Below are 27,050 nucleotides of genomic sequence, written 5' to 3'. Positions count from 1 at the left end.
TTGGACCTGGTCGTGGTCGTTACACCCGGTCCGGTGGCAAGCTTCACAATCCGTCGCCATTCCTCCCGTACTGCAGCCTTTCTTGTGCACTCGTGGAGTGGACTATTGAGTGCGGTTTTGACCTGGTCAGTCCAGCGCATGGGCGACCAGCCGCGCGCTCTTGTGCCCTCAACCTTCCCCTGCACGATAAGTCGTTCAACAGAAGCGACGTCTACACATGTAATATGGCCAAAGAAAGATGTACTAACCGGATGCATGTGTCCCAGCAGCAGCGCGGCGACGGGCAGGCAGTCGTCTAACGCGGCCAGGTGCAGTGTCCCGCGTCCCGTCCCGTCCCGCTCGCCAGCAGTAAGCGAGCGCTCTATACTCACCGGGTGCATGTGTCCCAGCAGCAGCGCGGCGACGGGCAGGCAGTCGTCTAACGCGGCCAGGTGCAGTGTCCCGCGTCCCGTCCCGTCCCGCTCGCCAGCAGTAAGCGAGCGCTCTATACTCACCGGGTGCATGTGTCCCAGCAGCAGCGCGGCGACGGGCAGGCAGTCGTCTAACGCGGCCAGGTGCAGTGTCCCGCGTCCCGTCCCGTCCCGCTCGCCAGCAGTAAGCGAGCGCTCTATACTCACCGGGTGCATGTGTCCCAGCAGCAGCGCGGCGACGGGCAGGCAGTCGTCTAACGCGGCCAGGTGCAGTGTCCCGCGTCCCGTCCCGTCCCGCTCGCCAGCAGTAAGCGAGCGCTCTATACTCACCGGGTGCATGTGTCCCAGCAGCAGCGCGGCGACGGGCAGGCAGTCGTCTAACGCGGCCAGGTGCAGTGTCCCGCGTCCCGTCCCGTCCCGCTCGCCAGCAGTAAGCGAGCGCTCTATACTCACCGGGTGCATGTGTCCCAGCAGCAGCGCGGCGACGGGCAGGCAGTCGTCTAACGCGGCCAGGTGCAGTGTCCCGCGTCCCGTCCCGTCCCGCTCGCCAGCAGTAAGCGAGCGCTCTATACTCACCGGGTGCATGTGTCCCAGCAGCAGCGCGGCGACGGGCAGGCAGTCGTCTAACGCGGCCAGGTGCAGTGTCCCGCGTCCCGTCCCGTCCCGCTCGCCAGCAGTAAGCGAGCGCTCTATACTCACCGGGTGCATGTGTCCCAGCAGCAGCGCGGCGACGGGCAGGCAGTCGTCTAACGCGGCCAGGTGCAGTGTCCCGCGTCCCGTCCCGTCCCGCTCGCCAGCAGCATGCGAGCGCTCTATACTCACCGGGTGCATGTGTCCCAGCAGCAGCGCGGCGACGGGCAGGCAATCGTCTAACGCGGCCAAGTGTAGGGCCGTGCGTCCCGCAGCGTCGCGTGTCCCACAGCCGGCTCCGCCTGCCAGAAGTATGCGAGCGCTCTCGTCGCTCTTGTATATGACCGCCAAGTGCAGGGGCGTTTGTTTCTCTGCAAACCAAATAAATCTATCTATCTTTCCTTAGCATTTCGGGTTCGTCTTCGCCTCGTCTTCAACCTGCCACCGACTTCTGTTCCTGGCCACTTACATCCAGTTTAACCCAAACAAATAAATTGCTCTAAACAACGATTACCAAACGACCCAAACTCACTAAAATAGAATTCGACTTCAGTTCATTGTGCTTACCATGAGTTTACGTTAGGTGTGCTCGCTACCGACTGCGTAAAAAATGACACTCAATGTATTACAGATTGCACAGCGCCCCTAGCGGATACTTCCAAGAACTAAAATGGTCATACTTTTTAGACTCTCTAGCGAACACACCTAACGTAAACTCATTAATATACATACTCGTGAATAAAATTATTATTTATTGGAATAAAGAACTAGATTTCACCTATCAACTGACGTTCTTACAATGGGCTACAAGTTATAACTTACCGTTGTTGCAAGCGTCGAGATCGTACGGTACGTTATTGCTCTTGAGCGCAGTGAGTAGTGGTTCCAAAGAGTTCTGGTAAATCACGGCGTAATGTATCACGTTGTTGCCTTCGCTGTCCTCGATCATTGGGTTGCACCCTGGACAATACATGATCATGCATTATTATTAATTAATAATTAGTATACAGTAACCAATGAAGCATTAATGTAAGTACTATTAGATAAAGCAGGTCGTCACATTTTTCTGTTCAAAGTTAGTATAGTGTCCCATTTTTGGTCTATTCCACTTTAATCATCTGGATTTCATCACCCAGGTGATCAAAATGGACTGCAAGCGACATTTTGGTGTCCTTTGATCACCCTTAGGTGATCAAATCCAGGTGATCAAAATGGAATATACCGCTTTTTTCGGGGCATGAGGGATGCTTCAACCGAGCGCACACTTTATTTAATTCCCAGTTTTATAAAATATGATTTATGAATTCATTTTGGAACAATGTTTTTTTTTCTAGGTTTACCAACTCCTTCCTTCCTCCAGCATTTAGTAAAAGTCCAATATAGAACAATATTTAAATTCCTACTAGATTTGAGATGATGAACTTACCTTTAGATACAAGGAAAGACACGGTTTTCGGCATATCATACACCACGGCTAAATGTAGAATAGTTTGCGACTGATTGTTCGTCAAATTGAGCAAATGGGGCATCTTCATACTATGGATGAGCTTGACAATGTAATCCAGGCTTGGCTGCTTGCTGCACAATGTCATATGGAGAAACCTAAAACAACGCATAGGTTAAGAATGCAAACATAACGCATAGATAAAAAAATTACAGGTTACCCCAACGTTTTTACAAATAAAACTTTTTTCAAGTGATAAAATGTTGCCAACTTCGGAAAAATGACATTTGAAAAAAAAAATTAAACATTTAATTTTTAAGTCTATTTTTGTCATATATTTTATTCTTTAAAAATACTTACGTGTCTCCATTGGACAGCCTCATTTTGAAGAGCCTTTCAAGTTTCTCTTTGACTATTGGCCTCTTGACATTTGATTTGTCCCTTATCATCTCGCACAACTCCTTAACCAGCTAAAATGACGTAACCATGACAAAACATAATTTTGAATATTTCCGCTTAACTAATAAACCACTTGCCTATCAACTTCACAAGACATCTACTATTGATCTACTTACAGTACATGATCACTATGATATAGTTACGATAGTGTACTTTTGTGATACATAATATGAAATGAAGTGAAAGGATAGTGCCAATCCATGTATGGAAGTTGGAACAAGTGCCGCCCAGAATGAAACCATAGTGCATTTGTTCCTCAGGCCAAAAATAATGTATTGTGTAAACCGGAGCGCACTAAAGTCTATCCCTGGAGTTAAGAGAAAAAAAGAGTTTTGTTTTGAATTTTATTTACTTACGAAAAATAATCGATATATGAGTACTACGCATAAGATCTCGCGATTGTGGCATCATAATAACACGCGCTATGTTGAACTTAACTGTACTGCAATCCGTACACCTTACTTTGGCATTATCCTTTGTTTTTGTTGAATTTTGATCAAGATTTGGCAGTTATTACAGATAGAAAGCATGGGTGGGCGAGAAATTCACATTACGTATTCATTGCGTTGGCGTGCGGAATGGGATGACGACTCGGTAAAGGTTCAGTCAAAAAAGAATTTCTAATTCATTAAGGTTCAGACAAACCAACTCGATCACACGCGAACAGCCGACGTGCAGCGATAGCGATCGATGCATTTAAGTCTGATCGCCATCGCTGCACGTCGGCTGATCGCGTGTGATCGCGTTGGTTTGTCTGAACTTTAATGAATTAGAAATTCTATTTGGTCCGTCATACAGATAATGTCACAAAAAGTATGCTGTCGTAACTATATCATAGTGATCATGTACTGTACGTAGATCAATAGTAAATGTCTTGCAAAGTTGATAAATAAGTGTGCCAAGAGTTAATGAAGAACTACTCAACAATATATTTTGGCATAAGCACGACACTGCCATCAACTAACGATATCATATGTAGATGATATACCTGAAAATTCCGACACAGTTCGAGCAAGCTGTAAGGTCTGAGACTTTACAGCTTGTCTACTAAACGTAACAAATAATTTTAAAAACAAGCTTTAATATTGAATTTAGTGTGATATTTAAAACTTTATTTTTCAAACCCTTTCTTAGATACCCATGTACCCAATATGTAATCCGCCATCTTGGAGCGAGGGTCATATTTAAAATAATACAATACCGAGTATTGCACATTGCAAGTTAAATGAAAGCTTGTAAATGAGTAATTTATGTAAGTAAAACTATAATTATTTCTGAATACTATCAATATTAGACTAGAAGTCTCTGTACTAAGCATATTATGCTTTATGTGTAGTGAGTGAAGTAGAATTACCGTTAAAATATAAAACAGTTCTGTATAGCACAACCTGTTTAACTTTAAATAGTATTAGGAACAACAATAAGATAACAAAAAATAGGAATAAACTAAGGAGTTTCTAGAATATTTCTAAAATAGCTATAACAACTAGACAAGATTTCACAGTGTCGTTTGTATTTATTGTTGTTGTCCTTTACCTTTTTCACTTCAGCCCCATCCTCTGCTTTGTAGAAAGCAGTATATTCACCAATGCCTTTGGGTTTGTCCACGGGATTTGATATCTTTTCTTCCTTTTCACCAATTCGTTGCTTTGATCCCGTTTCATTTGAGCTCTGATAGATACATTCAAATATAAGTTTATGTAGAATAAAACAAGTTATTTGAATATTTTTTAATCAATAAAACTTACGTTTCCTTTCCCGGAGTCACTAGACAACAAAGAACGCACGATATCTATACTGTAGGATGAGCCGTGCTGTAAATAAAAAAAGATTTATCATTAGGAATTATACAGGTAGCATTTGAAATCTGTCATTATTTATCACTTAAGTAAATACTCACTGTTTCTCCGATGTCCGTCACACTGTCGGTGAACTTTAGATATTCTGTAAACAAGGATAAAATTCGTTTAACCGCATAAAAATATGAACTAGGTACTGATTAAAATGTGATTCCCCGCGATATAGTTCACAATGTTTATTGCCAAAAGATAAGATAATCTACAAAATGGTTCACAACTGAAACTATGAAAGTCAAAATACTTGCATAATACCGGTCATAGACATATGACGTATAGATTCCCTAAAACTACGTGTTATGGAAGGTCATTTTCAAAAACATACAAGTAAAAAGGCGGCCAAGCTTTCTGTTGTGATACATTTGTACTAAGAACTGTCGTCCATTATTTGAGCTATACCAGGCCTGTTCATCTCCGCGAGTTTACATCGAAAACAAAACACGCACGATGGCCCACCTACAGGATACTATTCGACAAGGCCTCACCTCACATACGAGCGAACATTGACTCGCGCAGGCGTATTTTTGTGTATGATGGAAGAAAATAAAGAAAATGGTGTACTAAATACTGTGCAGTATTTAACTGCCTAAATATTAATAAATACACAGAATGTACTTTTTTAAGTTGCCTCAAGACACTGAGAGGTAAATAAGTAGTTAATATTATTCATGATAATTCATGCTAAATCATGTATTTCCCCCGCCATTTTCCGCAGTTTGGCACCTCACGTCACATCATTTTACCGAAGTCAGCCCTCTAGCTTCGGCGCCATTCGGCGCAGTGCCGATCACTGACGTTTGTCAACAAAATGGTGCTCGACTCTTGAGACAGGCTAAATTACACCATATTGTTAATGACATTGAGTATACATTTTTTTAAATACCTTCGCGAAGTTAAACTTCTGTACGTAGTACTTATTATTATTCTGTGGCTATACCTACTTATTTGCAAAAACAGTTTTAAACATATTTACAAAACACGTATGTAATTGCTTTCTAAACTTTCAAAAAATAAAGACATGTGACTTTTATAAAGCAACTGGCCATTCGTTTGGAAGCTTGGCATGGAGGGGCAACCGTATAATATGACCTCATCGAGTTTACTAAAGCTACTCAGAGACGCGCGGGGTATTTACTAACGGGGAGTTTCTTTCAAACTTACCAGACTAATCGGCAGGGTGATTCGTCGTTTGGAAGCGATTAAATAGCGCAACCAGGCGATATGACTCTTTAAGCTGGTGAAGATAACGCATTTTTACTCGAGCGATTCGAATCGCGCGATCGTGAGATACTAGAGTTCATACATTCTTCCAGCTCATTTTATGTTACCATACCAGTCAGCAGATTGATCCGTCCTTCGGAGTTAATAGGCGAGATAACTAACAGGGCAGATATGTATCATCCTAGACTGCATCCCACTTAACACCAGGTGCGATTGTCAAATACCGCTGCTTGTTATGCATAAAAAAAAAACTCAAACTTTTTTCTTACTTACCAGACCAGTCAGCTTTGCAGAAGCGTTCCTTTTCTTCAGCCGGGATGCTGGGGTTGTCTTTTAAGAGGCGATCCAGTTCCGTAGAGTTCAGCTGTAGGTCTGGTGGGTCAGCCACACCTTGAGGCATCATGGGGCTATCATAGAACTGGGTGGAGGGACTGCCTTCCGCGCGCATTCCGTATAGTATCGCTTCGCCGAGGTCGCTTGAGCTACTAGGCGACGCGTGCGGTATTTGAGGCAGCTGGAATTTTGACAATAATGTTAATAACTTTTAAGAAATCCTGTAGATCTTGGCTACATAGGTGTAGCAGTGTTGGGGACGAAGTGGGAAAAGTCCCGTAACTTTTACACACGACTTGGACCGCGTTAATTTCAGTGTGTCACAGAAAGTTATCGCACGCGGGATGCACGCCTTTTGAAAACCGGGATAAGAACTAATGTGTTTCTCTGCGTCTTAAACTATGTGTTCTCAAAATCTGTTCAGTAGTTTTTGTGTGTAAGCGTAACGAATATTAAATAAATAAACAAGTAGCGTTTGTCTTAATCAAAAACAATTTTATATTACTAACAAGAAAATGTATGATTCCCGTAAATTGAATCTGAACAATCTAGATCTAAGCAAAATGATTTAGTTAAAATATTTTTTTGAAAATTGTAATTTGTCATGTGTTTTATAAAATAAAATGAAATAAAACTTTTAGCTAACTTTGCGCCTAAGGACCTAACTCAGGTACATATCCTAGGTCCCGTATATCACTACACCGAAATTTATTAATTTAAAATAGTAAACAATTACCTGAGGTATAGTACACATCTGCACGTCATGAACCAGATTATCATTAGCATTTTCATTGGCGTGTTGCTGCAACATAGAAATATTTATGCAATTAATTATCAATGCAATTATTAATTTAACTGGTGCGTCACTGAAACTTATATCGCAGGAACGTTAGGTACATGACGAATAATATTATATTTCTATTAATAAAACAACACTCACATTCATGTACAATAGAACGGTAGCTGGCACTTCGCCGTTGCTTTTGAGGGAATCTGAAAGAGCAAATTATGTAATTTAAAACAGTAATTGCTGTTAACCCTTAACGGTAAATGCAGATTGACATTATGTTTTGATTTTCGATCTAAAGACAAAAATGTGGTGGGTAACTTAGATTAAATTGATCTATAGTTTAGCTAACGTAAAAGCACTCGACATAAATGGAAATGTCACATTCAACAAGTATTGATTGCTTTTCGCGCTTATGAGAAGACGATAAAGTTCTAATTACTACAGTACCTCCTATACAGGGTGGAAACGATAAGTGATCTCACTCGATTATTTATAAACTATACAAGATTTCGAAAAACTGGTTACTGATCCTGAAAGTGCTTCACGAGCTCTTTCAAACGGTACCAATAATAGGTTACAGAATTAACTGGATCTATCCGAAAATTCAATGTTTTCAACCTCCCTACTAAATGTATGCCAGCCACACAATATTAGAAGATTTTGAAGTGTTAATTTTTTTTTAATTACATAATAAACACTTACAATGAACTCGTAAATTCCATTCTTATTTAAAATTATTCATGGAAAACATTGGTTTTAGGCTTTACTTGCTATAACATTATCAAGACATGAGCGCCATGACTGTGGCAGTACTAAATGTATAAAAACTGGAAACATTGAATTTTCGGATAGATCCAGTTTATTTTGTAACTTATTATTGATACCGTTGGATAGAGCTCGTGAAGCACTTTCAGGATCAGTAACCCGTTTTTGGATATCTTGTATAGTTTTTAATATTATGTGGTTTTACTAAATGTATAGAAGCTGGAAACATTGAATTTTCCGATAGATCCAGTTTATTTTGTAACCTATTATTGGTATCGTTGGATAGAGCTCGTGAAGGACTTTCAGGATCAGTAACCAGTTTTTGGATATCTTGTATAGTTTAGAAATAATCGAGTGAGATCACTTATCGTTTCCACCCTGTAGATAATATGTTATACTCAATATTTCATAAAAAATGAATATCGTCTTTTTCATCAGTAGTGCTTGTATGAAATATAATAAAAAAACAACAGTTTTTATGACTATTCTTCCCAATGCCATACACACGTATTCACTTCATCACAACGTACGGTGATTCATATTTCCAAAAAACTTTAAAAAAAAATTTGAAGTTTCAACTTGCAGTAAATTATCGGAGTCCTTGAGACTTACGCCCGTATTCACAAACATTATTATGAGGCGTCCCAGTGCGCGTGGACGCACAGGGTGACACACGAACTAATCAATAGCCACAACCAATAGCCACGATATCCCAACGGTGAAGTGGTCGGACTGGCCGACTCGAGATCCGAGGAACGCGGGTCCGAATCCCAACGCCGCTCGACTATTGTGGTGCGCCCACTCGTAACACAAGCTTATTTAGCTTACCACGAGGCGCGAGGGGCTAAAGGGACTATTAGTAATTTGTACAATACAAATTGCTAGTAATCTTTAAAAAAAACACAGAGCTCCATTCAAGGCTGTGCGTTCGATTTGCTGATTCACTTAAGCAAGCATCGTTTGTGAATACGGGCCTTAATGTTACATGTGAAGTGACATGTTTTTTGGAGCCACTTGAAATCCAAAGGAATTTCAAAGACAAATGCAAGCTCTTGAAGTGTCGGCTCCACAAAAAAGGCATAATAATTTGATAGTAACTGTTAGAAATGCGTACAAGCTCTAAAATATAACTTCATTGGTATTATCCAAAAACGAATCATCAAATTGCCAATAATTGCAATTAAAATAACCACAACAGGCCACGGGACTTTTTTCTCCAAAAAGAACCGAATATTATGACATGATTCATGATCATGATTCCCACAGAGCACGGAATCGCCCTGTGATGATTCCCGTCGAACCGAGGCTATGTTACCTCCTTAAAAAGCATTGAGAAATGTTCGATAGAAATGTGCACCGTATGCCCCAAGGCATTGGCACCTAATTAGATAAGCAAAGTGTTTTTAAACAAAACTCTTTGCATAAAAATAAATACAAACAATAATGTGCTAAGAATGGTCTCCGGCTTTGCATATTTATGGAGTGACTAGCGGCTGCCCGCGACTTCGTACGCGTGGATCCCGTTTTACCCCCTTAGGGGTGGAGTTTCGTAAAATCCTTTCTTAGCGGATGCCAACGTCATAACATCTACCTGCATGCCTTTCAGCTCGATCCGTCTAGTGGTTGGGGCTGTGCGTTGACTTACTTGACTTATGGTCCTATGTCCCCTAGATGGGGCAGAGGGCGTCCACAACGTTAATAGATCACTATGTCAGTCAGTCAGTTTTATATATGTATTTAGATTTATATGCGAATTGGGACTCAAATTGTTTAAAAATACTCTATAAACATAACCGTTTGGCCAATTCTTATGTATGTGTATATTCAGCAGGTCTGAGAAATAGGACGTAAAGTATTTATCGTACCCCTAAGCGATAAGGGGTTTTCACGCGCACGAAGTCGCGGGCACAGATAAAATATGTTAGGTCACACTTCCAAGTTACTCACACAATTTGTTTACGGGACGATCTTTAGCCGGCCCGGTGCAAAACGCCGGCAATCCTTATTCACAATCAAAGTTTCTACCTCACTCGTTTCTTTGCCAGCTTTAATGACATCATAGGAACAATCAAATGAAATACGAGTGTAGAGGGTCTTTTTACAATAAAACGCCTGTAAATTCCTACCCAGAAATGCCTATTCACTCTCGCCTTGAGACCCGGATTACAGTGTCTAGGAAAGACATCAGCAGGCAGCGAGTTCCAGTCCAGTCCTTAGCTGTTAAAAAAGAGATAGCGATAAAAGAAATTTAACTTACTCGATGAGCTGTAGGATGAATATGGAGAATTCGCCTTCCTTTTCTTTCCGGGTGTGTTAGACCGTCCGCCATACTTCTCCGGTTTGTATTCGAACTCCTTCGGCTCGCTCGTGCGCCCATCGGAAGGCCGCACTAGTTCTATGTACACCTTCTTGGCGCTCGTTATGTTTTTATCCTTGTATGGGGGGGTACTGTGGACAGAAGAAGAGGTGAAAGATACCAACATTTACATGTCAATCGAAGGAAATTATTTTTGGTTTGTTGCCTATTAAAATTATTTAGAGAAAGCAAAACAAATCTCTCTGTCAATCAAAATAAAGTTCTATATCAAGAAAAAGTTTGGTGTTTTGTTGACGTCCTTGACAGCGAAAATACTCTGTTAAAATTGCTACATTAGAAGTTTCGCGGCAAAGGTGTGGCTATTGGAGCAAAATAATGTTAAAATAAAGAATATATTATAAAAGTACTATACCTAAATACAATAGCGTATTGATGGTGTACATCGCTCTGCAAGAAACGTCCATTTGCTGTCCAAACTACCTCTCCACTGTCGTTCAGTTCAAACAGTCTGACCAAAACGTTTTCTAGAATGGAAAGAAACACGAAAGTTCTATTAATTTCTACACCGTAAGCTAAGTAGTTAGTAGGTGTGCCTGAAGAAATTATCAACAATACAGTCACCATGCATACTAATAAAATCAACTGAAATTACAAAAGGATACAAAATTGTGGTCGATTTCATTTACTTCCTTATTCTACTTTTAGATTAACTAACAATCAACCGTTTGTACTAAATGTTTGTCAAATAGTTGTTACAAAAATTAATTGGTTAGTAATACAATTTTATCTGTACTGTGATGAACAATATCATGGATTGTATTCCTGTCATATCTATCCCGTCATTTTTTTAGATAAATGAGCACAGTTCCTGTTCAGTTGTGCTAGTGAGTTATACCACAGAATAATAATAAGTACTACGTACCTACAGAAGTTTTACTTCGCGAAGGTATTTAAAAAAATGTATGCTCAATGTCATTAACAATATGGTGTAATTTAGCTTGTCTCAAGAGTCAAGCAAGTTTGTCAAAAGTTTTGTTGACAAACGTCAGTGATCGGTACTGCGCCGATGCTATAGGGCTGACTTCGGTAAAATGATGTGACGTGAGGTGCCAAACTGCAGAAAATGGCGGAGGAAATACATGATTTAGCATGAATTATCATGAATAATATTAACTACTTATTTACCTCTCAGTGTCTTCAGGCAACTTAAAAAAGTACATTCTGTGTTTTTATTATTATTTAGGCAGTTAAATATTGCACAGTATTAGTACACCATTTTTTTATTTTTTTCCATCATACACAAGAATACGCGTGCGTGAGTCAATGTTCGCTCGTATGTGAGGCCTTGTCGAATAGTACTCTTGTAGGGGGCAATCGTGCGTGTTTTGTTTTCGATGTAAACTCGCGGAGATGAACAGGCCTGGTTATACGGTTAAGTATGCCTCATAATAGCGAGCAGACAGTACGGTGAGCCAAAAAAAACTAGGTTCATAAGTATAGATTTTATTTTACTTTATTGATGTGTTACATACGTAATAGTTTATATTATTTTGTTATGCCAATGTTCACGCATCACTGGTGACGCTCTTTTCAAGATGGGTCCCACAGAATACCAGCGTTTAGCGTCATGTTCTGGGTTCTACCCTACAGCATGACACAATATGATTGGACACACGCAGAGTGGGTGCCATTTCTGCAGTCTAAAACCTGGCTCGAGCTGTTATCACGCAGTCCTTAGATATGGACTTAAAAATAAATATTGTAGATGTAACACAGTTAAAATCCTACCAATATTGGGTTATAGAAACTATTTTTACTGTATTGCTTTAAAAACTGGACCTGACTTATCGTTGGCACAGCAAATGTTTGAATTGCAATAAGTACCTATTGTAATCAGCTTTACGAACGTGACAAGCCGCGATTATTGCTTCTGGACACCGGTTTGAGAGCCAATGTTTATTAAAGCAATTGCAGCTGTTAGCCTGTTAACTAACGAAATATTTTTCATACATATTTATTTTAGGATTTCTACGTCGTACAACACAACAGGCACAGAAGAAAAAGACAATCCCGATGGTCTCACATCATGGGGAGATTCTATCATTAGAAACACCACCACTTAATTAAGTCTTCAGTTGATTAAAATTGTGTAACATTGTCTTCCCAGTGAGGGTTAGGCTAAATCTTACATTTGCTTCTGAAAAAATATAGAGGGTCGTGCTCCTACAGTGAAACGCTTACATTATTATGACTCGTGCGAAAAAGAATCCTATAAAGTCACTCTGTAACCGGTGTTTTCTGAGAAATTTTAGATTAACTAAGAATATCTATTGTTGTTTAACTAATTTTGTATAGTTTATTTTTAACTTCAGTGGATTTCGTTTATTACGAACATCAATCTGAGTCCCTTGAATCTAAAGCCTAAATTTAGTGCAAAATTAATGTGGTTCTAGCGACTTAGGATGTAGCGCCGAGTTCGGGTTCGTTCGTCTCAGCCGAAAGACGTCCACTGCTGGACAAAGGCCTCCCCCAAGGATTTCCTCTCCATGGGGGGGATTTGCCTTAATCGCCACGCTTGGCAGGCGGGTTGGCGATCGCAGTTTTTTGTAAGGTTTCGCACGCAGACGCTGCTGCCCGTCCGGTGCTGCAGGGATTTTGTCGCCTCTTACGACACGCCTCCTGTTGGCGGTGGGGAAGAGTATTCTTTATGGCCGTCCCCGCACGGCACGAGTTCGGGTGTTTGACTGTTTTTAATAAATAAACAGTCAAAAGATTCTTAGAAATCCCATGCAGATATTGCGAACGGAGTTAGCAGCCAAAAACAAAGTGCTTTCTTATCTTTTGTTTACATCCAGACAGATGGTCAACATCTGTAGTGATCTTTACCTTTTGTTTATAGAAATCAGCTAGGTAAGCGTGTATATTTCGGAATGTATGGTTCAGTTGCATGTTTGTGTCTGCATCTTCTTACCTTTGTAAGGACTTTCGGATAAAACCAGGCCTGTTCATCTCCGCGAGTTTACATCGAAAACAAAACAAGCACGATTGCCCCCTACAGGAGTACTATTCGACAAGGCCTCACATACGAGCGAACATTGACTCACGCACGCGTATTCTTGTGTATGATGGAAAAAAATAAAAAAATGGTGTACTAATACTGTGCAGTATTTAAAAAATGCCTAAATAATAATAAAAACACAGAATGTACTTTTTTAAGTTGCCTGAAGACACTGAGAGGTAAATAAGTAGTTAATATTATTCATGATAATTCATACTAAATCATGTATTTCCTCCGCCATTTTCTGCAGTTTGGCACCTCACGTCACATCATTTTACCGAAGTCAGCCCTATAGCTTCGGCGCAGTACCGATCACTGACGTTTGTCAACAAAACTTTTGACAAACTTGCTTGACTCTTGAGACAAGCTAAATTACACCATATTGTTAATGACATTGAGCATACATTTTTTTAAATACCTTCGCGAAGTAAAACTTCTGTACGTAGTACTTATTATTATTCTGTGATAAAACGGTGAAATTGCAGTGATTCCTTCATCGTCGTTCCGAAATCTTTTATTCTGACAATAAAGGTAGGTACCTAATGTGTGAACCGTTGGAAGGATAGGGGTAATCAGATGTCCTAAAACAGTGTGACTTGAGATTTTTTCCGGGGCGGCAACTATATGATTTGACGATGATGATGATGATGACCAACTTACTTTTATTGACTTTTTCCACGAGCAAGAATACATCTTCATTGCCGCTGGCGCGTCCGCATGAGCGGCTCGCGCGGGTGATCTTCAAATCATTGGTGGCAGCACTTTCTGTTCAAAAACCATACGAATGACAAGGTAAATAGAAATTCGAAAACCATAACATAGAAATTGTTCCATGGCGTCATTTTAGATTAGCACTATCATTCAACGAACGGATTTCCATCTGAATAAAATAGACTTTTATTACATCTGCAGTTATAATAACTAAAATATATTAATTATACTCGTATTGAGAAAAAAAAAGGAAATGGGAATTGTAGATATGTAACTTAAAATTTAAATGCATCTTTGTCGTTTGTTTGAAGTCTTCGAAAACATAATGATTGATTCATGAATATTGCAAGTGGCTTGACTACGTATTTTTATTTATAAATATCAAAACTCACTCAAGTTGTGTATAGGTTTTGAAAACACCGGTGGGCAGATCTCTTTGTTAGTTAAGAGGTCGTGAGCGCTGAACCTCAGTCGCACGATGTTGAGATCTATACTCTTCGCCTCGTTCTCGCAATGCATGCGGAGCTACAAGAGAAATAGTATTATAAACACTTACCGCATCTGCAATAGTACATTGTCAATCGGCTCGTTAAAAACAAATATATTGAACACGAAACTTGAAACTTCTTGTTTTGTTGTATGCGCAAGCGCACGTCCCGCGATAGGCGGGCGTACGCATAACGTCACCGGCTCTACTAAGCCGAACTCTGAAGCGCTTTTCAACGCTACGTAGAATCCTACTACCACTATTGTGACCATGTGGAGTAATTTTACAGGACACGGACTTGAACTAGACTGAAAACTGTTTGCTTGTAGTTTTAAATGTTCGTAAAATGCAATAGATGGTTTTTGTACCACACATGGTTTTTTTCACATAAGCAAAAAAATTGCGTCATCCTCGCAATGAGAGATAACAAGCTGACCACTACATTTTGGCGTTCTAAAAGTTAAACACTGAAAGTAACTTTTGAAAGATGAAAACAATTTTTGAAAATATTTACGATATTAAATATCATCATCGGCATAATGAGATTGTATTGTGAGCCCTATTCACATTTTAATAAGTTCATAGTACAGTATACACACAAACGACCTAATTTAGCTTACATCTGGTCACCCTACAAGTATCCATGTTTGATTGATAACCACCTAATATAATTAAAATGTGCTAAATAAGCTAATTCATGATTCAAAATTAAATTCAATCAAAAACAATACTTGTCAAAAAAACCAAGTCTCGCAACTCAGTTGTTCTACGGTAAAAAGTTGTGAGATCCATGTAATACCAAGTCCAGGCCAGGAAATCTTTAACGTTTTACATAAATATATTGACTTGGCCATCGCATGAAAACACGTGTAAATTAAATTATTTAGTGCGATGGCCAAGTCAATAATTTATGTAAAACGTTAAAGATTTCCTGGCCTGGACTTGGTATTACATGGATCTCACAACTTTTTACCGTAGAACAACTGAGTTGCGAGACTTGGTTTTTTTGACAAGTATTGTTTTTGATGGGATTTTATTTATTGGAAACAAGACAACAAATTGAATAAATTGATTAGATACGATCAATATGCTGTCGTCACGTCACATAAGTTTGTTTTAGCTGAATATTTAAACTTCTGCCCCCTTATTACATAAAGTTTAACTCTACTTTAAATTGACATTCAGTATGGAAATGTAATTTTAAAGCATTGCGCATACTACGTTTTCGTATTATGGGGGGCTAAAGTTTATTTCAATAAATGAGAGAAAACTGCAACACTGACGCAAAATAAATAAAAACAGTGGTTCCGATGATGTAAAGACAAAGAAGGTCAAAATAAAAGTAACATAATGAAAGTTAATAAAAACAGTAAAGGGTTTTGGTGTTGTTTTCATAATAACGTCATAGTTACACGAGATGACAATCATAGGACAACGTGTAAACATTAGCAATCTATCAAAAACTACTAAATCCCAAAACTACTTAAGTAGCCTTATTGTTACAACAGTGATAGTGAAGTAGGTACTACATAGTTAAGTTTCTATCATATAAGATTGCAATATCAGTGGATTACAAAGTTCTAAGAATATCTACCTACCTACTTAACTGGTGCAGCAGGGCCCTTCACTAATCTATAACAAAGGCTTGTCGTTTAGTCACAAAAATATTGATTTATCATTGCGGTTCCATTATCTTACTTGATAAATTTTACACGCGCCAAAATTCGCCCGTGAACTGCATAGATTCGCGAACACAAAGTTTCGACGCGACGATACTAGGTAAATAAGGCATTACAAACACGCTTTATGACATGGTGATAGTCGGTGCCATGTTATTGCAATTTTGAGCGCAAACGGATTAGCTTAGGTAGGTAATTGTTTGAGAAATCGTTTAAATAGTCATAAATGTGGAGTCTATTTTGTGATTTTTCATTTTCTAATGTTCAATGTAAATGGAAGACGTAGCACGGGCAGGCCTCCTACTAGGTGGACCGACGATCTGAAGGTCGCGGGAAGAGCATGGATGCGGGCAGCGCAGGACCGTTCATTGTGGAAAACCTTGAGGGAGGCCTTTGTCCAGCAGTGGACGTCATTGGGCTAAAACGAACGAACGAATGTTCAATATCGTGCTTTTGAAAGAGGATCAATTAGCACATTCGTTATTTCCTCATTTTCTTTTTGAGTGTATTATTTTCAAGCCCGAGCAGTCTCCTCCTCAGAACGTTTTTCTGCAGCTACGACCGTTTTTACACAGGTGCAAGTCTGCTCTTATTGTCCATTAAAGAATGTATAAAAAATTCACCCTGTATTAAAATCATGATTACTGAATCATACAATTTATAGCGTTAAGACGCCTAAATTGTGCATTATCTTTTGTATATTTCTTTCTATTTCTTTTCTTGTCTTGTGTGATGTACGATAAAGTTCTATCTAAGCCCACCGAATTTGGCACGTCATTTTATACTTGTTGCGACAGCAAGACGATGGAGACAATAGTATGCGAAATAATATCCACCTGGCGACGCTACTATGATTATGTTTCATTACTTTGCCGGCGTTTCGGCTTGTAATTGGTTGATACTGTTGATATTAGAGTCTGCTGAGCATAGTTATCAGTAGACTGCTGCCTATTGATGAAGACGACCATAATGACGGGAGTTCCCATGAGTCGAAAGTTATCCCGAGGTATGTGAGAATTGAATCAAATTTTAATAGTCTCATTTTCAGCTACAACGCCAACGTTTCGAATCCAAAGTTCCATTGAACCTATTAAAAGCAAGTACTAAGTTTCTTCCGCCACTTCACCATCACATTATGTTGTTCCAATGTGTTGGTAGAGCAAGCTATATTTGGGGCTTGTTTATGTGCCCTGAAAAGGGCCTACGCTACTAATATAATTTTACTTTACTACAACAATGCTATCAGGAATTTTTCTACATAAATACTAATTAAATAAAAAAAATAGTCTTCATCCTGCAGTGGGACAAGAAAATAACGTATCTTAAACCCCAACCCCCTTTGATCAGTGTTTAAGACACCGCCTACTGGCAAAAACAAACGACTTGATCGATTAGTGAAGGTTAATACCAATGATTCAAATCCTGACGCACTCAGTAACAAGACAAACGGTAATAAAAAATTCACGGAAGAATGTTTCCTCAACTTCAATGTCGAATGCCGCGGTCAATACCACATTTTGGGCACCTATGTTATGAGTTTAAACTCACAATTGAATTATTATTTGAGTTGATATTTTGAAAATATCGAATATTTTCAATCCTTGAGCTAAGAGTAGAGCTCTATGAAGTTTCACAACAATGGTTGGTTGTTATAATGGAGGATACAGTTACCTTTATTACAATAACATCCGTGTTAGCTACCAAACGTGTCCGAAATGACTACTTAGAAACCTGAATTTAGCCAACTAGCATCCTTTATTTAAATACTTATTATAAAACAAAGCTATTTCCTGTGTAATGATTGACACAGGAAGTAGTTAGACCTACCTAAATAAGTTTTCAGCCTTCATCTTAGTTGTATGGTTTATAGAGAAATAGGTGTAGAGTCAAAAGACCACTCACGAAATAGTAGAAAAAATCTCAAATAACAAACTTACCTCTTTCAAATCTACATTCCTGTTTGTCAATGTTTCTGAATATTTTTTAAAAAGCAACCCAGGAACATCTTTTTTTGCTGTGTGTATTATTCCCATGCCAGCAAAACTAAAGGGATGAAAAAAAATGTTTTGTTTAAATCATAATTTTGTTTAAAAAATTAGAAGTAGAATTTATAAGCTAAAACTTACCCCACTTTATAACTTCCATTTTCAGGCACTTCGTAACTAACATCTCTATCTTGTTCTTCTTCGAGTAGCTTATGGGGGTGCTCTTCAGGGGATTTCTTTTGGGCCAAACGACACCGTATGATCGCACGCCCCTTGTAATTCGCTAGCTGTTGAAAAATAATATATTTAGTTTGTACTTGATTAAAATTGTGAAAAAATGTCTAGCTAGGTTATTGTGTGCACTTACATGTGACTTGCAAATTAATTAAAGTCATGCATTTTATTGACTTGACATTGAAAGTTTATGTTATACAGTTACATAATATTACCTATTATTATTTTCTCTCTAACAAGAGTGTCATGATTGAAATTTTCTTCATTATTAACTCAATCTCAAGCACCAAACAAAATAAAACTCTGAACTCACCTCTACTGTAGGATGAGTTTTGGATTTGCTGGTACTGCTAGATTCTCCAAGCAAGCAACCATGGGTGCCGACCATTTCACTCCGATAGCGGAACCGAAAGTAGTGCTGTGGCTCTTCCGTTATCCTCAAGAATGGTTGATCTGGTAAAAGTAAAGTTATTTGAATTATGTAATACGTAAGCAACTTAAGAGTCACATTCCAGGCGTAAGAAAGTTTATTTAGGGTGTGTAAAAAAAATATCCAATGGACATTTTTATGCTATGCACCATCTAGTCTGAAAGTAAACTAAGTAAAGCTTATGCTATGGGTATTGGACATACTTAAATACTTTTTATTTCTTATAAGATTATTGTAATGGTAAATATTGAGCATCTAGGATTACCAACAGTTATACCATGTAATTTATGTGGTTTTTCCAACACATTGTATTGTAAATAAATCATCGGATCATTCATCAGAAAAAAAATTCTTCAATATCTACAGATAAGCTGACCTAATTGATTTCATATTTTATATATTTTCAGCTCTATTAGGTCTCTACTTAAACATATTGATAGAGCATTCCCTGTCTTCATGGCAATGTAGTCCATTACAATCAGTGGCGGATTAAGAGTATCCGAGGCCTTAAGCACAGAGCCTGTGTAGGCCCTCTATTGCTTAAATGGAAATGGAAGGAATGGAATGGAAGGTATAAAGTATAAAATGAAAGTTCATCAAAATAGAAAGTGTAGTAGGTAAAAGGTAAAACTTAAAACATTATTTTCCTTGCCTTAATTAGAGCAAACTCCGAGATTACATCGTCGAAATTTATCCGACGAAGTATGTCTGACTCAATACACATTAATGCTAAATAATTAAGCTTGTCTGGACGGATTTTAGTTCTTTGCGGGTTTTTTAACCTTTTTAGTTGTGAGAAGGATCGTTCAGCAAAGCAGTTAGTAATCATTAAGCTGTGAAAGATTCTAAACGCAACCACAATGATATTAGTCTTACACTAGCACACTTCTTTTGTTTCTCTTCTTTTTTCACATCGCATGTTTATTTTAATATATACATTTATAAATATATACACATACAGGGTGTCCCGTAATGCAACGTCAAGCCGGAACTGGGTGTTGAGGCAAGTTATGCTGGTTATCAAAAAAAAAATCTGTGTCATTTTGTCAAAATAATAAGCATTTAAAAAAAAAACAAAAAAATCTACTCCCGGTGACGGTCTTTTTACTCGTGTTGCCACAAATGTTCACTTTTTCAAATTTTTTTTTTATGTAACCCTGAATAATGCTTCTGTTTGGAATTTATTGTACCCTTAAGACTCCGCCTTTATCCGAAAATATCCGTAACTTTTGAATCAGTTTCGGTTACGGTTATGGATATTTTTTTATTTCGGATATCCGATAGTATCGGTTACGGTTACGGATATCCATAACATCCCTGCTTGGTAAGATGGCCCTCTCCGTTCCGCTCATACCTTTTAACGGATCAAAAGTACTCAATCATACTACAATTTACGAAAAAATCACGCGTGACGCATATACGTCAGTGGGCAGTCAACTGACATAGACCCGGCGTCTACGAGTGCCAAAGCACGACTGATTTATGCCATTTGATGCACCCGATTTTATAGTATTTTCAAATTAATTTTTCATTTGAAGATTGAAGATAGATATTTTTTCTTTTTCACACAATAATAGTACTATGTTTCTTCTTAAGTATAAAGTAGTTTATGTTGCCAAATGACTTTTAGATTATGAGATGTGACCTGTTTTCTTGCAGTAATTTTCTCGAATTTTGACTATCTTAGACATGATAAAAATGCATTTTAATGAATTAAACATCAAAATTTTCTCAATACACTTTCTTCTTCAGGGTATGCTTATTCTAATGAATACATTCTATCTTCTTACTTAGAAATAAATTTGTTGTAATATTAGTTCAAAGTTGTGCCTTTGCGAGTTACCTGGAAATCGGGCTTTCGAAATTCGCTGTTTTCGTAGGCAAAAATCCAATTTGAACGAGATTTTGTCAATAGACATTCCGTAAAAACGTATGATAATTACGATGATCTAAGTCAAAAGAAGCTATAACAATAAATTATATGACTAAAATCATTTCGAAATCTGCCAAATTCTCGATTTCTGCATGAAAAATGTGACAACGCTCTTAACACGAGGGGCTAACGGGACTATTAGTAATTTGTGCAATACAAATTATTTAAAAAAAACCTACTCTTGCTAAGCCTAAATAGGTAAAATTAATATCTTTAAAAAGTAAGTTTCAGAAAATGTTTAAATAGTAACGACACTGACCTGTGGCGGTGTGATTCCTATATCATAGACTAGATTAGGCTCATGATCCAGCAACGCCAATAGTCTCTGTTGGTGTTGAACACTGAGAGCTCCCTTCAACGCCAACTGAGTGAGTTCCTTAGCTTCTTGCGTGCTGTTAACTGGTTCCTTTTCTTCGCTCTTTTTTTCAGGTTCTGGTTGTTTTTCTTTCTTTTCTTCCTACAAAAAGTTATATTTTTTTACCAATAGTATATTTTAACTTGCCAGTATTGTTAGAAGTGAGGTACAAATATGCAACCAGCAGGGTTACACCGAAACGCAGTTTACGTAGTTTCGAGTTTAAGGTGATAGCAGACTTAACCACTCGAAAAGGGATCAACATCGTATCGCCTTTCGCGCGCTGTCAACCGAAGCGTTAACGTTACGGTGCGGATAAGTGTGTATTGCAGTGTGAAGTTTTATACAAAGAATACTGACCGCCTCGATTTGATACGATCCCTTTCCGGGTTGATAAGTGTGCTACATCCTTTATCTGTCACGGTCACTCATGCTCGGATTTCGCTTTGCGTAAGAGGGATGGCAACATTTGTAATTTAGCATAACGTTTTTTAGAGTAATCCCGCAGATCATGTAAAGCGGTTTTCCTAGATCAATAAATAGGATACCTTAGGTTTGTGCTGTGGCTGTGTATGTGTTCTTCTGTCCAGTTTCTCTGGTTTGAGGCCTGTGAGTCCTTCGTATTCCGGGTCGTAGAGGGGCACGTATGCACCCCGGTTCACTAAGTTCTTCCATACGCCCTAGAAATTGAAAAACAAGCATTCAATATTTGAGACTATAAACGCAATATAAATTTTTTAACCTCATTTTTTTAACATCTTTTCGATTTTAGCACATTGAATGTTAAAAAATCGAGCCAATATCTTAAAAGGCAAGGTTTTCTTGTTTGAGTGAGACATCGTGACAGCGGTCACACAAGGTACCTGGGTGATCATCACTTTCCGTTAGGTGAAATCAAATCAAAAATCAAAATCAAAAGTATTTATTCAGTTTAGACCACAAGTGGCACTTATGAACGTCAAAATTATTATAGAAAATAATAAAAAAGAAAAGTTAGCCCTTATGGGGCACGTTACATGTCTCCTTATCTTTTGGGCCCTACCAGCGATGTGAGATGCAGGCCAAGAGCATTTCTGTGAAAAACCGATCGCTATCAAAGCATACATCTTCCATGACAGGTACCGAAGATTTGGTGAAGGTTTCATCCTTTGGGGAGGTTGTCGGCTCTAGGTTGAAGCGAACTTCGCTCGTGAGTACCTCGTATGTAACGCATCTCGCCCGTGAGTACCCTCGTATGTAGCGCATCTTACCCGTGAGTACCCCGTCCGTATGTAACGCACCTCGCCCGTGAGTACCCTCGTATGTAACGCACGTCGCCCGTGAGTAACCCGTATGTAACGCGCCTCGCCCGTGAGTACCCCGTATGTAACGCGCCTCGCCCGCGAGTGCCCCGTATGTAACGCACCTCGTCCGCGAAGGGGATGTCCTTGGGGTCGAGCAGGAAGGCGGGCGGCGGCACGGGCCCGGCGGCCTGCAGCGTGCGGTGCAGCGGCGCGTACTCTTGCGCCATTAGTGCTTCGAGCAGCTCCTTCAGGCGAGGCGGTTGTGATGTAACGCGCCTCGCCCGCGAGTGCCCCGTATGTAACGCGCCTCGCCCGCGAGTGCCCCGTATGTAACGCACCTCGTCCGCGAAGGGGATGTCCTTGGGGTCGAGCAGGAAGGCGGGCGGCGGCACGGGCCCGGCGGCCTGCAGCGTGCGGTGCAGCGGCGCGTACTCTTGCGCCATTAGTGCTTCGAGCAGCTCCTTCAGGCGAGGCGGTTGTGATGTAACGCGCCTCGCCCGCGAGTGCCCCGTATGTAACGCGCCTCGCCCGCGAGTGCCCCGTATGTAACGCACCTCGTCCGCGAAGGGGATGTCCTTGGGGTCGAGCAGGAAGGCGGGCGGCGGCACGGGCCCGGCGGCCTGCAGCGTGCGGTGCAGCGGCGCGTACTCTTGCGCCATTAGTGCTTCGAGCAGCTCCTTCAGCGCGATGCGGTTGGGCGGCCTGCGGAAATTCAAATCCAAATATTTTATCTAAATATGTAAAAGGAGAAACTGACTGACTTAGTGACATATCAACGCACAGCCTAAACGGCTAAACGTAGGCACTTGAAAATTGGAAGGGACGTAGCTTAGGTACCGTAGAGGTGCACTAAGAAAGGAATTCCCGAAATTCCCACGGGAACGGGAATTAGCGGGAAAATCCTTTTGTATATAAAATCTAAACTGCTTAAGTTAGACGTTTGAAATTTGGCATGCAGGTACCTTAGTAAACTTAAAGCTTAGTTACAACAGGATATTGCAAAATTCCCACAGTAACGGCAGATAAACAGCTAGTGTTTATTCTCCAACTCACCCGTCACTGAGCGGGATGAGCGCGGGCGCGGTGGCTCGCGCCATAGAACTCATCTCGGCCACGCGGTCAGCCACTATGGCCTGCAGCGGCGAGTAGTCAAAGTCCAAGTCTTTGGTGGCCACTGAGTGTAGTCTATACTCACCCGTCACTGAGCGGGATGAGCGCGGGCGCGGTAGCTCGCGCCATAGAAGTCATCTCGGCCACGCGGTCAGCCACTATGGCCTGCAGCGGCGAGTAGTCAAAGTCCAAGTCTTTGGTGGCCACTGGTGTAGTCTATACTCACCCGTCACTGAGCGGGATGAGCGCGGGCGCGGTGGCTCGCGCCATAGAACTCATCTCGGCCACGCGGTCAGCCACTATGGCCTGCAGCGGCGAGTAGTCAAAGTCCAAGTCTTTGGTGGCCACTGGTGTAGTCTATACTCACCCGTCACTGAGCGGGATGAGCGCGGGCGCGGTGGCTCGCGCCATAGAACTCATCTCGGCCACGCGGTCAGCCACTATGGCCTGCAGCGGCGAGTAGTCAAAGTCCAAGTCTTTGGTGGCCACTGGTGTAGTCTATACTCACCCGTCACTGAGCGGGATGAGCGCGGGCGCGGTGGCTCGCGCCATAGAACTCATCTCGGCCACGCGGTCAGCCACTATGGCCTGCAGCGGCGAGTAGTCAAAGTCCAAGTCTTTGGTGGCCACTGGTGTAGTCTATACTCACCCGTCACTGAGCGGGATGAGCGCGGGCGCGGTGGCTCGCGCCATAGAACTCATCTCGGCCACGCGGTCAGCCACTATGGCCTGCAGCGGCGAGTAGTCAAAGTCCAAGTCTTTGGTGGCCACTGGTGTAGTCTATACTCACCCGTCACTGAGCGGGATGAGCGCGGGCGCGGTGGCTCGCGCCATAGAACTCATCTCGGCCACGCGGTCAGCCACTATGGCCTGCAGCGGCGAGTAGTCAAAGTCCAAGTCTTTGGTGGCCACTGGTGTAGTCTATACTCACCCGTCACTGAGCGGGATGAGCGCGGGCGCGGTGGCTCGCGCCATAGAACTCATCTCGGCCACGCGGTCAGCCACTATGGCCTGCAGCGGCGAGTAGTCAAAGTCCAAGTCTTTGGTGACCACTGTGCGTAGTCTCACTTACCCGTCACTGAGCGGGATGAGCGCGCCATGGAGCTCATCTTGGCCACGCGGTCAGCCACTATGGCCTGCAGCGGCGAGTAGTCGAAGTCCAAGTCTTTGGTGGCTACTGGTGTAGTCAATACTCACCCGTCACTGAGCGGGATGAGCGCGGGCGCGGTGACTCGCGCCATAGAACTCATCTCGGCCACGCGGTCAGCCACTATGGCCTGCAGCGGCGAGTAGTCAAAGTCCAAGTCTTTGGTGGCCACTGGTGTAGTCTATACTCACCCGTCACTGAGCGGGATGAGCGCGGCATGGAGCTCATCTCGGCCACGAGTTCAGCCACTATTTATTTATTTATTTATTTTAATTACACAGGTTTATACCTTATTACGTAATTAAATAGTTAGGTAACAACAAACATAATAACAACACCTTAAAGATTAAAGAGAACACTGCTCACAAAAGGATTGGCAAGTTGACATTATTTTATGCCAAGGGTCCGCAAATATGTCACGATGAGGGTAGTCATCCAGGACTATGGCCTGCAGCGGCGAGTAGTCGAAGTCCAAGTCTTTGGTNGCGCTGGGGCAGTGGCTCGCGCCATAGAACTCATCTCGGCCACGCGGTCAGCCACTATGGCCTGAAGCGGCGAGTAATCAAAGTCCAAGTCTTTGGTCGCTACTTCACAGAGCATGACTTGTTTGGCTGACTTCTTCATTACCTGAAAAAGGGATAATATTTGCCTAGGACCTTGATATTGTGCTACTGCAATAGTTGGTACTGATATTTTCTATACAGCTTTAAATATTTCATTTTAGGCTCATTCACTAAACCTTGAAAAGTTTTGAAGCATTCATCTTAATTTTATGAAGAGTGGGGTGCAGTAGTAGTATTTTTTTTTTTTAATAATAATAAATATCCTTAGACATTTTACACTGCGCTTCTAGTCCCAAACTAAGCAAAGCTTGTACTATGGGTACTAGACAACGGATATAAACATACTTAAATACTTTTTTTTTGTAAATACATACTTATTATACATAGAAAACACCCAGTCCAATGCAAACAAATATGTTCATGCACACAAATGTTTGAACTGTGCGGGAATCGAACCCGCTACCTCCGGAATAGTAGTCCGTTCCGAACCACTACACCAAACGGCCGACTAGTAGTATGTGTACCCCAATGGGAGAAAAGGAGCTTTTCTGACAAAAAGGTAAATAAATAAGATAAAGTGGTAAATGACATACTAAACTATCTCAAGAAAAAGTGTGAAATCATAATCATCATTTCAGCCACAGGACGTCCACTGCTGAACATAGGCCTCCCCCAATTACTTCCACATCGCACGGTTGGTAGCGGCCTGCATCCAGCGCCTTCCCGCTACTTTTATCAGGTCATCGGTCCACCTTGTGGGTGGACGTCCTACGCTGCGTTTTCCGGTACGTGGCCTCCATTCCATAATAATCATAATAAATGAAATCACAATAAAATCATAGTCACAGTGAAATCATAATAAATGTTGCAAATGATTGTGCCACTCAACATTTTCAAATTCTAATTAAAAAAAAATATTATTCTAGGAGTATTTTTTCCTTGACTACTCACATCCTTAATATTAATAGAAATGAACCCATGCAGCTGGCCAATGAACAGCCTCTCCTGAGGCGCCAGCGGCAGCAGCCCCGGCTTGCCTTCCAGGAGGTGCAGGAACAATGCGCTGAAGGGGTTCTCTTGCTTGTACACGTCGTAGAGGAGCGCCAGCGCCACCACCCGCTGCCCGGGCAGGGACAGGTCGCCTCCGGTGATAAGGGACGATAGGAGGAGACATACTGAAATGTCATTCATTATTAAAAATTAATAGTTTAATGCCCTTCAAACTGTCTTCAAAATGTTTGTTTCTACTTAGGATTCATTCTCAAATACTCAAAAAATGTAAAATCTGGGCAGATAACTATAAAGTAAATACAAATTTAAATCAAAAATCTGTGTTGAGTAAGTACAAAACTTTGCAAGTTCTATAGAAAATTGTATCTTACAGTTGAAATGCTCAGTTTTAGGAAACCTCTTCTGTACTTGAACACATATTGAATCCAAGCTCTGCGAATCAACAGTCTGTTCTGAAAATAAACTGAAAGAAAATTTTGTAAACATCAAAATACCACGAAAGTTGAGGTTATAAAATTATTTGTCATCGAACTTACTCCAATATATATTTGCTATTTTCATTAATTAGTTGTTGCGACATTTTCAGAAATAAAATTAATCCTAAATTAAAATTAAAAAGACGACATAAATAATTCAGAGGACAACAAAATACACTTCTTCTTCTTCTTTTATTGATGGCGATGAACTTGTGCTTTTTCGCCACTGTTCCGCCAATGTCACGTGCGCAGCTTTTACACAGTGATAGAGACAAATAAAATAAAATAAAATAATTTAACTACAAGACTAAGCGAACTTATCGACCAACAATCAACAACACACAGCTGTCACATAATCTGTCA

The 27,050-nt window shown here is 40.7% G+C and overlaps 2 protein-coding genes across 4 annotated transcripts in view; both read right to left on the bottom strand.

Annotated features, from left to right (window-relative positions):
- The window catches only part of LOC114364869 (nuclear factor NF-kappa-B p105 subunit), a 24,063-nt gene extending 5,216 nt beyond the window's left edge, over nucleotides 1-18,847 (bottom strand). Inside the window, exons 1-17 of one of the 3 annotated variants that reach the window (XR_003656884.1) lie at nucleotides 18,693-18,847; nucleotides 18,287-18,432; nucleotides 18,098-18,203; nucleotides 14,387-14,519; nucleotides 13,944-14,048; nucleotides 10,638-10,749; nucleotides 10,166-10,356; nucleotides 7,294-7,346; nucleotides 7,090-7,155; nucleotides 6,294-6,534; nucleotides 4,844-4,887; nucleotides 4,692-4,757; nucleotides 4,480-4,614; nucleotides 2,845-2,954; nucleotides 2,467-2,642; nucleotides 1,863-2,000; nucleotides 1,233-1,411 (exon numbers count right to left, since the gene is read on the bottom strand). Coding sequence is in view for 2 of the 3 variants with exons in the window: in XM_028321211.1 (XP_028177012.1) it covers nucleotides 1,233-1,411; nucleotides 1,863-2,000; nucleotides 2,467-2,642; nucleotides 2,845-2,954; nucleotides 4,480-4,614; nucleotides 4,692-4,757; nucleotides 4,844-4,887; nucleotides 6,294-6,534; nucleotides 7,090-7,155; nucleotides 7,294-7,346; nucleotides 10,166-10,356; nucleotides 10,638-10,749; nucleotides 13,944-14,048; nucleotides 14,387-14,519; nucleotides 18,098-18,203; nucleotides 18,287-18,432; nucleotides 18,693-18,767 (2,076 nt within the window). In the remaining variant the exon portion in view is untranslated. Of the gene's footprint in view, nucleotides 1-1,232; nucleotides 1,412-1,862; nucleotides 2,001-2,466; nucleotides 2,643-2,844; nucleotides 2,955-4,479; nucleotides 4,615-4,691; nucleotides 4,758-4,843; nucleotides 4,888-6,293; nucleotides 6,535-7,089; nucleotides 7,156-7,293; nucleotides 7,347-10,165; nucleotides 10,357-10,637; nucleotides 10,750-13,943; nucleotides 14,049-14,386; nucleotides 14,520-14,550; nucleotides 14,688-18,097; nucleotides 18,204-18,286; nucleotides 18,433-18,692 lie in introns of those variants that run through there. The other 2 variants (XM_028321211.1, XM_028321212.1) reach the window with 2 other exon arrangements.
- Nucleotides 18,818-27,050, bottom strand: LOC114364863 (CCR4-NOT transcription complex subunit 11-like). The gene is made up of 10 exons (XM_028321200.1): nucleotides 27,013-27,050; nucleotides 26,748-26,864; nucleotides 26,583-26,674; nucleotides 26,152-26,375; nucleotides 25,123-25,264; nucleotides 24,829-24,847; nucleotides 22,935-23,082; nucleotides 21,646-21,777; nucleotides 21,002-21,199; nucleotides 18,818-18,832 (listed from the first exon to the last, which is right to left on the bottom strand). The coding sequence occupies exons 2-10, from the start codon at nucleotides 26,789-26,791 to the stop codon at nucleotides 18,818-18,820; spliced, it is 1,014 nt and encodes a 337-aa protein (XP_028177001.1). The 5' UTR covers nucleotides 26,792-26,864; nucleotides 27,013-27,050.

Source organism: Ostrinia furnacalis, unplaced genomic scaffold (assembly GCF_004193835.3).
Source record: "Ostrinia furnacalis isolate ACB-3 unplaced genomic scaffold, ASM419383v2 OfSCF7481, whole genome shotgun sequence".
NCBI lineage: Eukaryota > Metazoa > Arthropoda > Insecta > Lepidoptera > Crambidae > Ostrinia > Ostrinia furnacalis.
Note: the sequence above shows the minus strand (reverse complement) of the source record. Positions and strands in the feature narration are given on the sequence as shown.

Coding starts and splice junctions, on each gene's coding strand:
- LOC114364863 (XM_028321200.1), bottom strand. CDS start 26,791: ATGTCGCAACAACTAATTAATGAAAATAGCAAATATATATTGGA. Junction 26,675..26,747: donor AATAGCAAATATATATTGGA/GTAAGTTCGATG, acceptor ATTTTCTTTCAG/TTTATTTTCAGAACAGACTG. Junction 26,376..26,582: donor TAAAACTGAGCATTTCAACT/GTAAGATACAAT, acceptor ATGACATTTCAG/TATGTCTCCTCCTATCGTCC.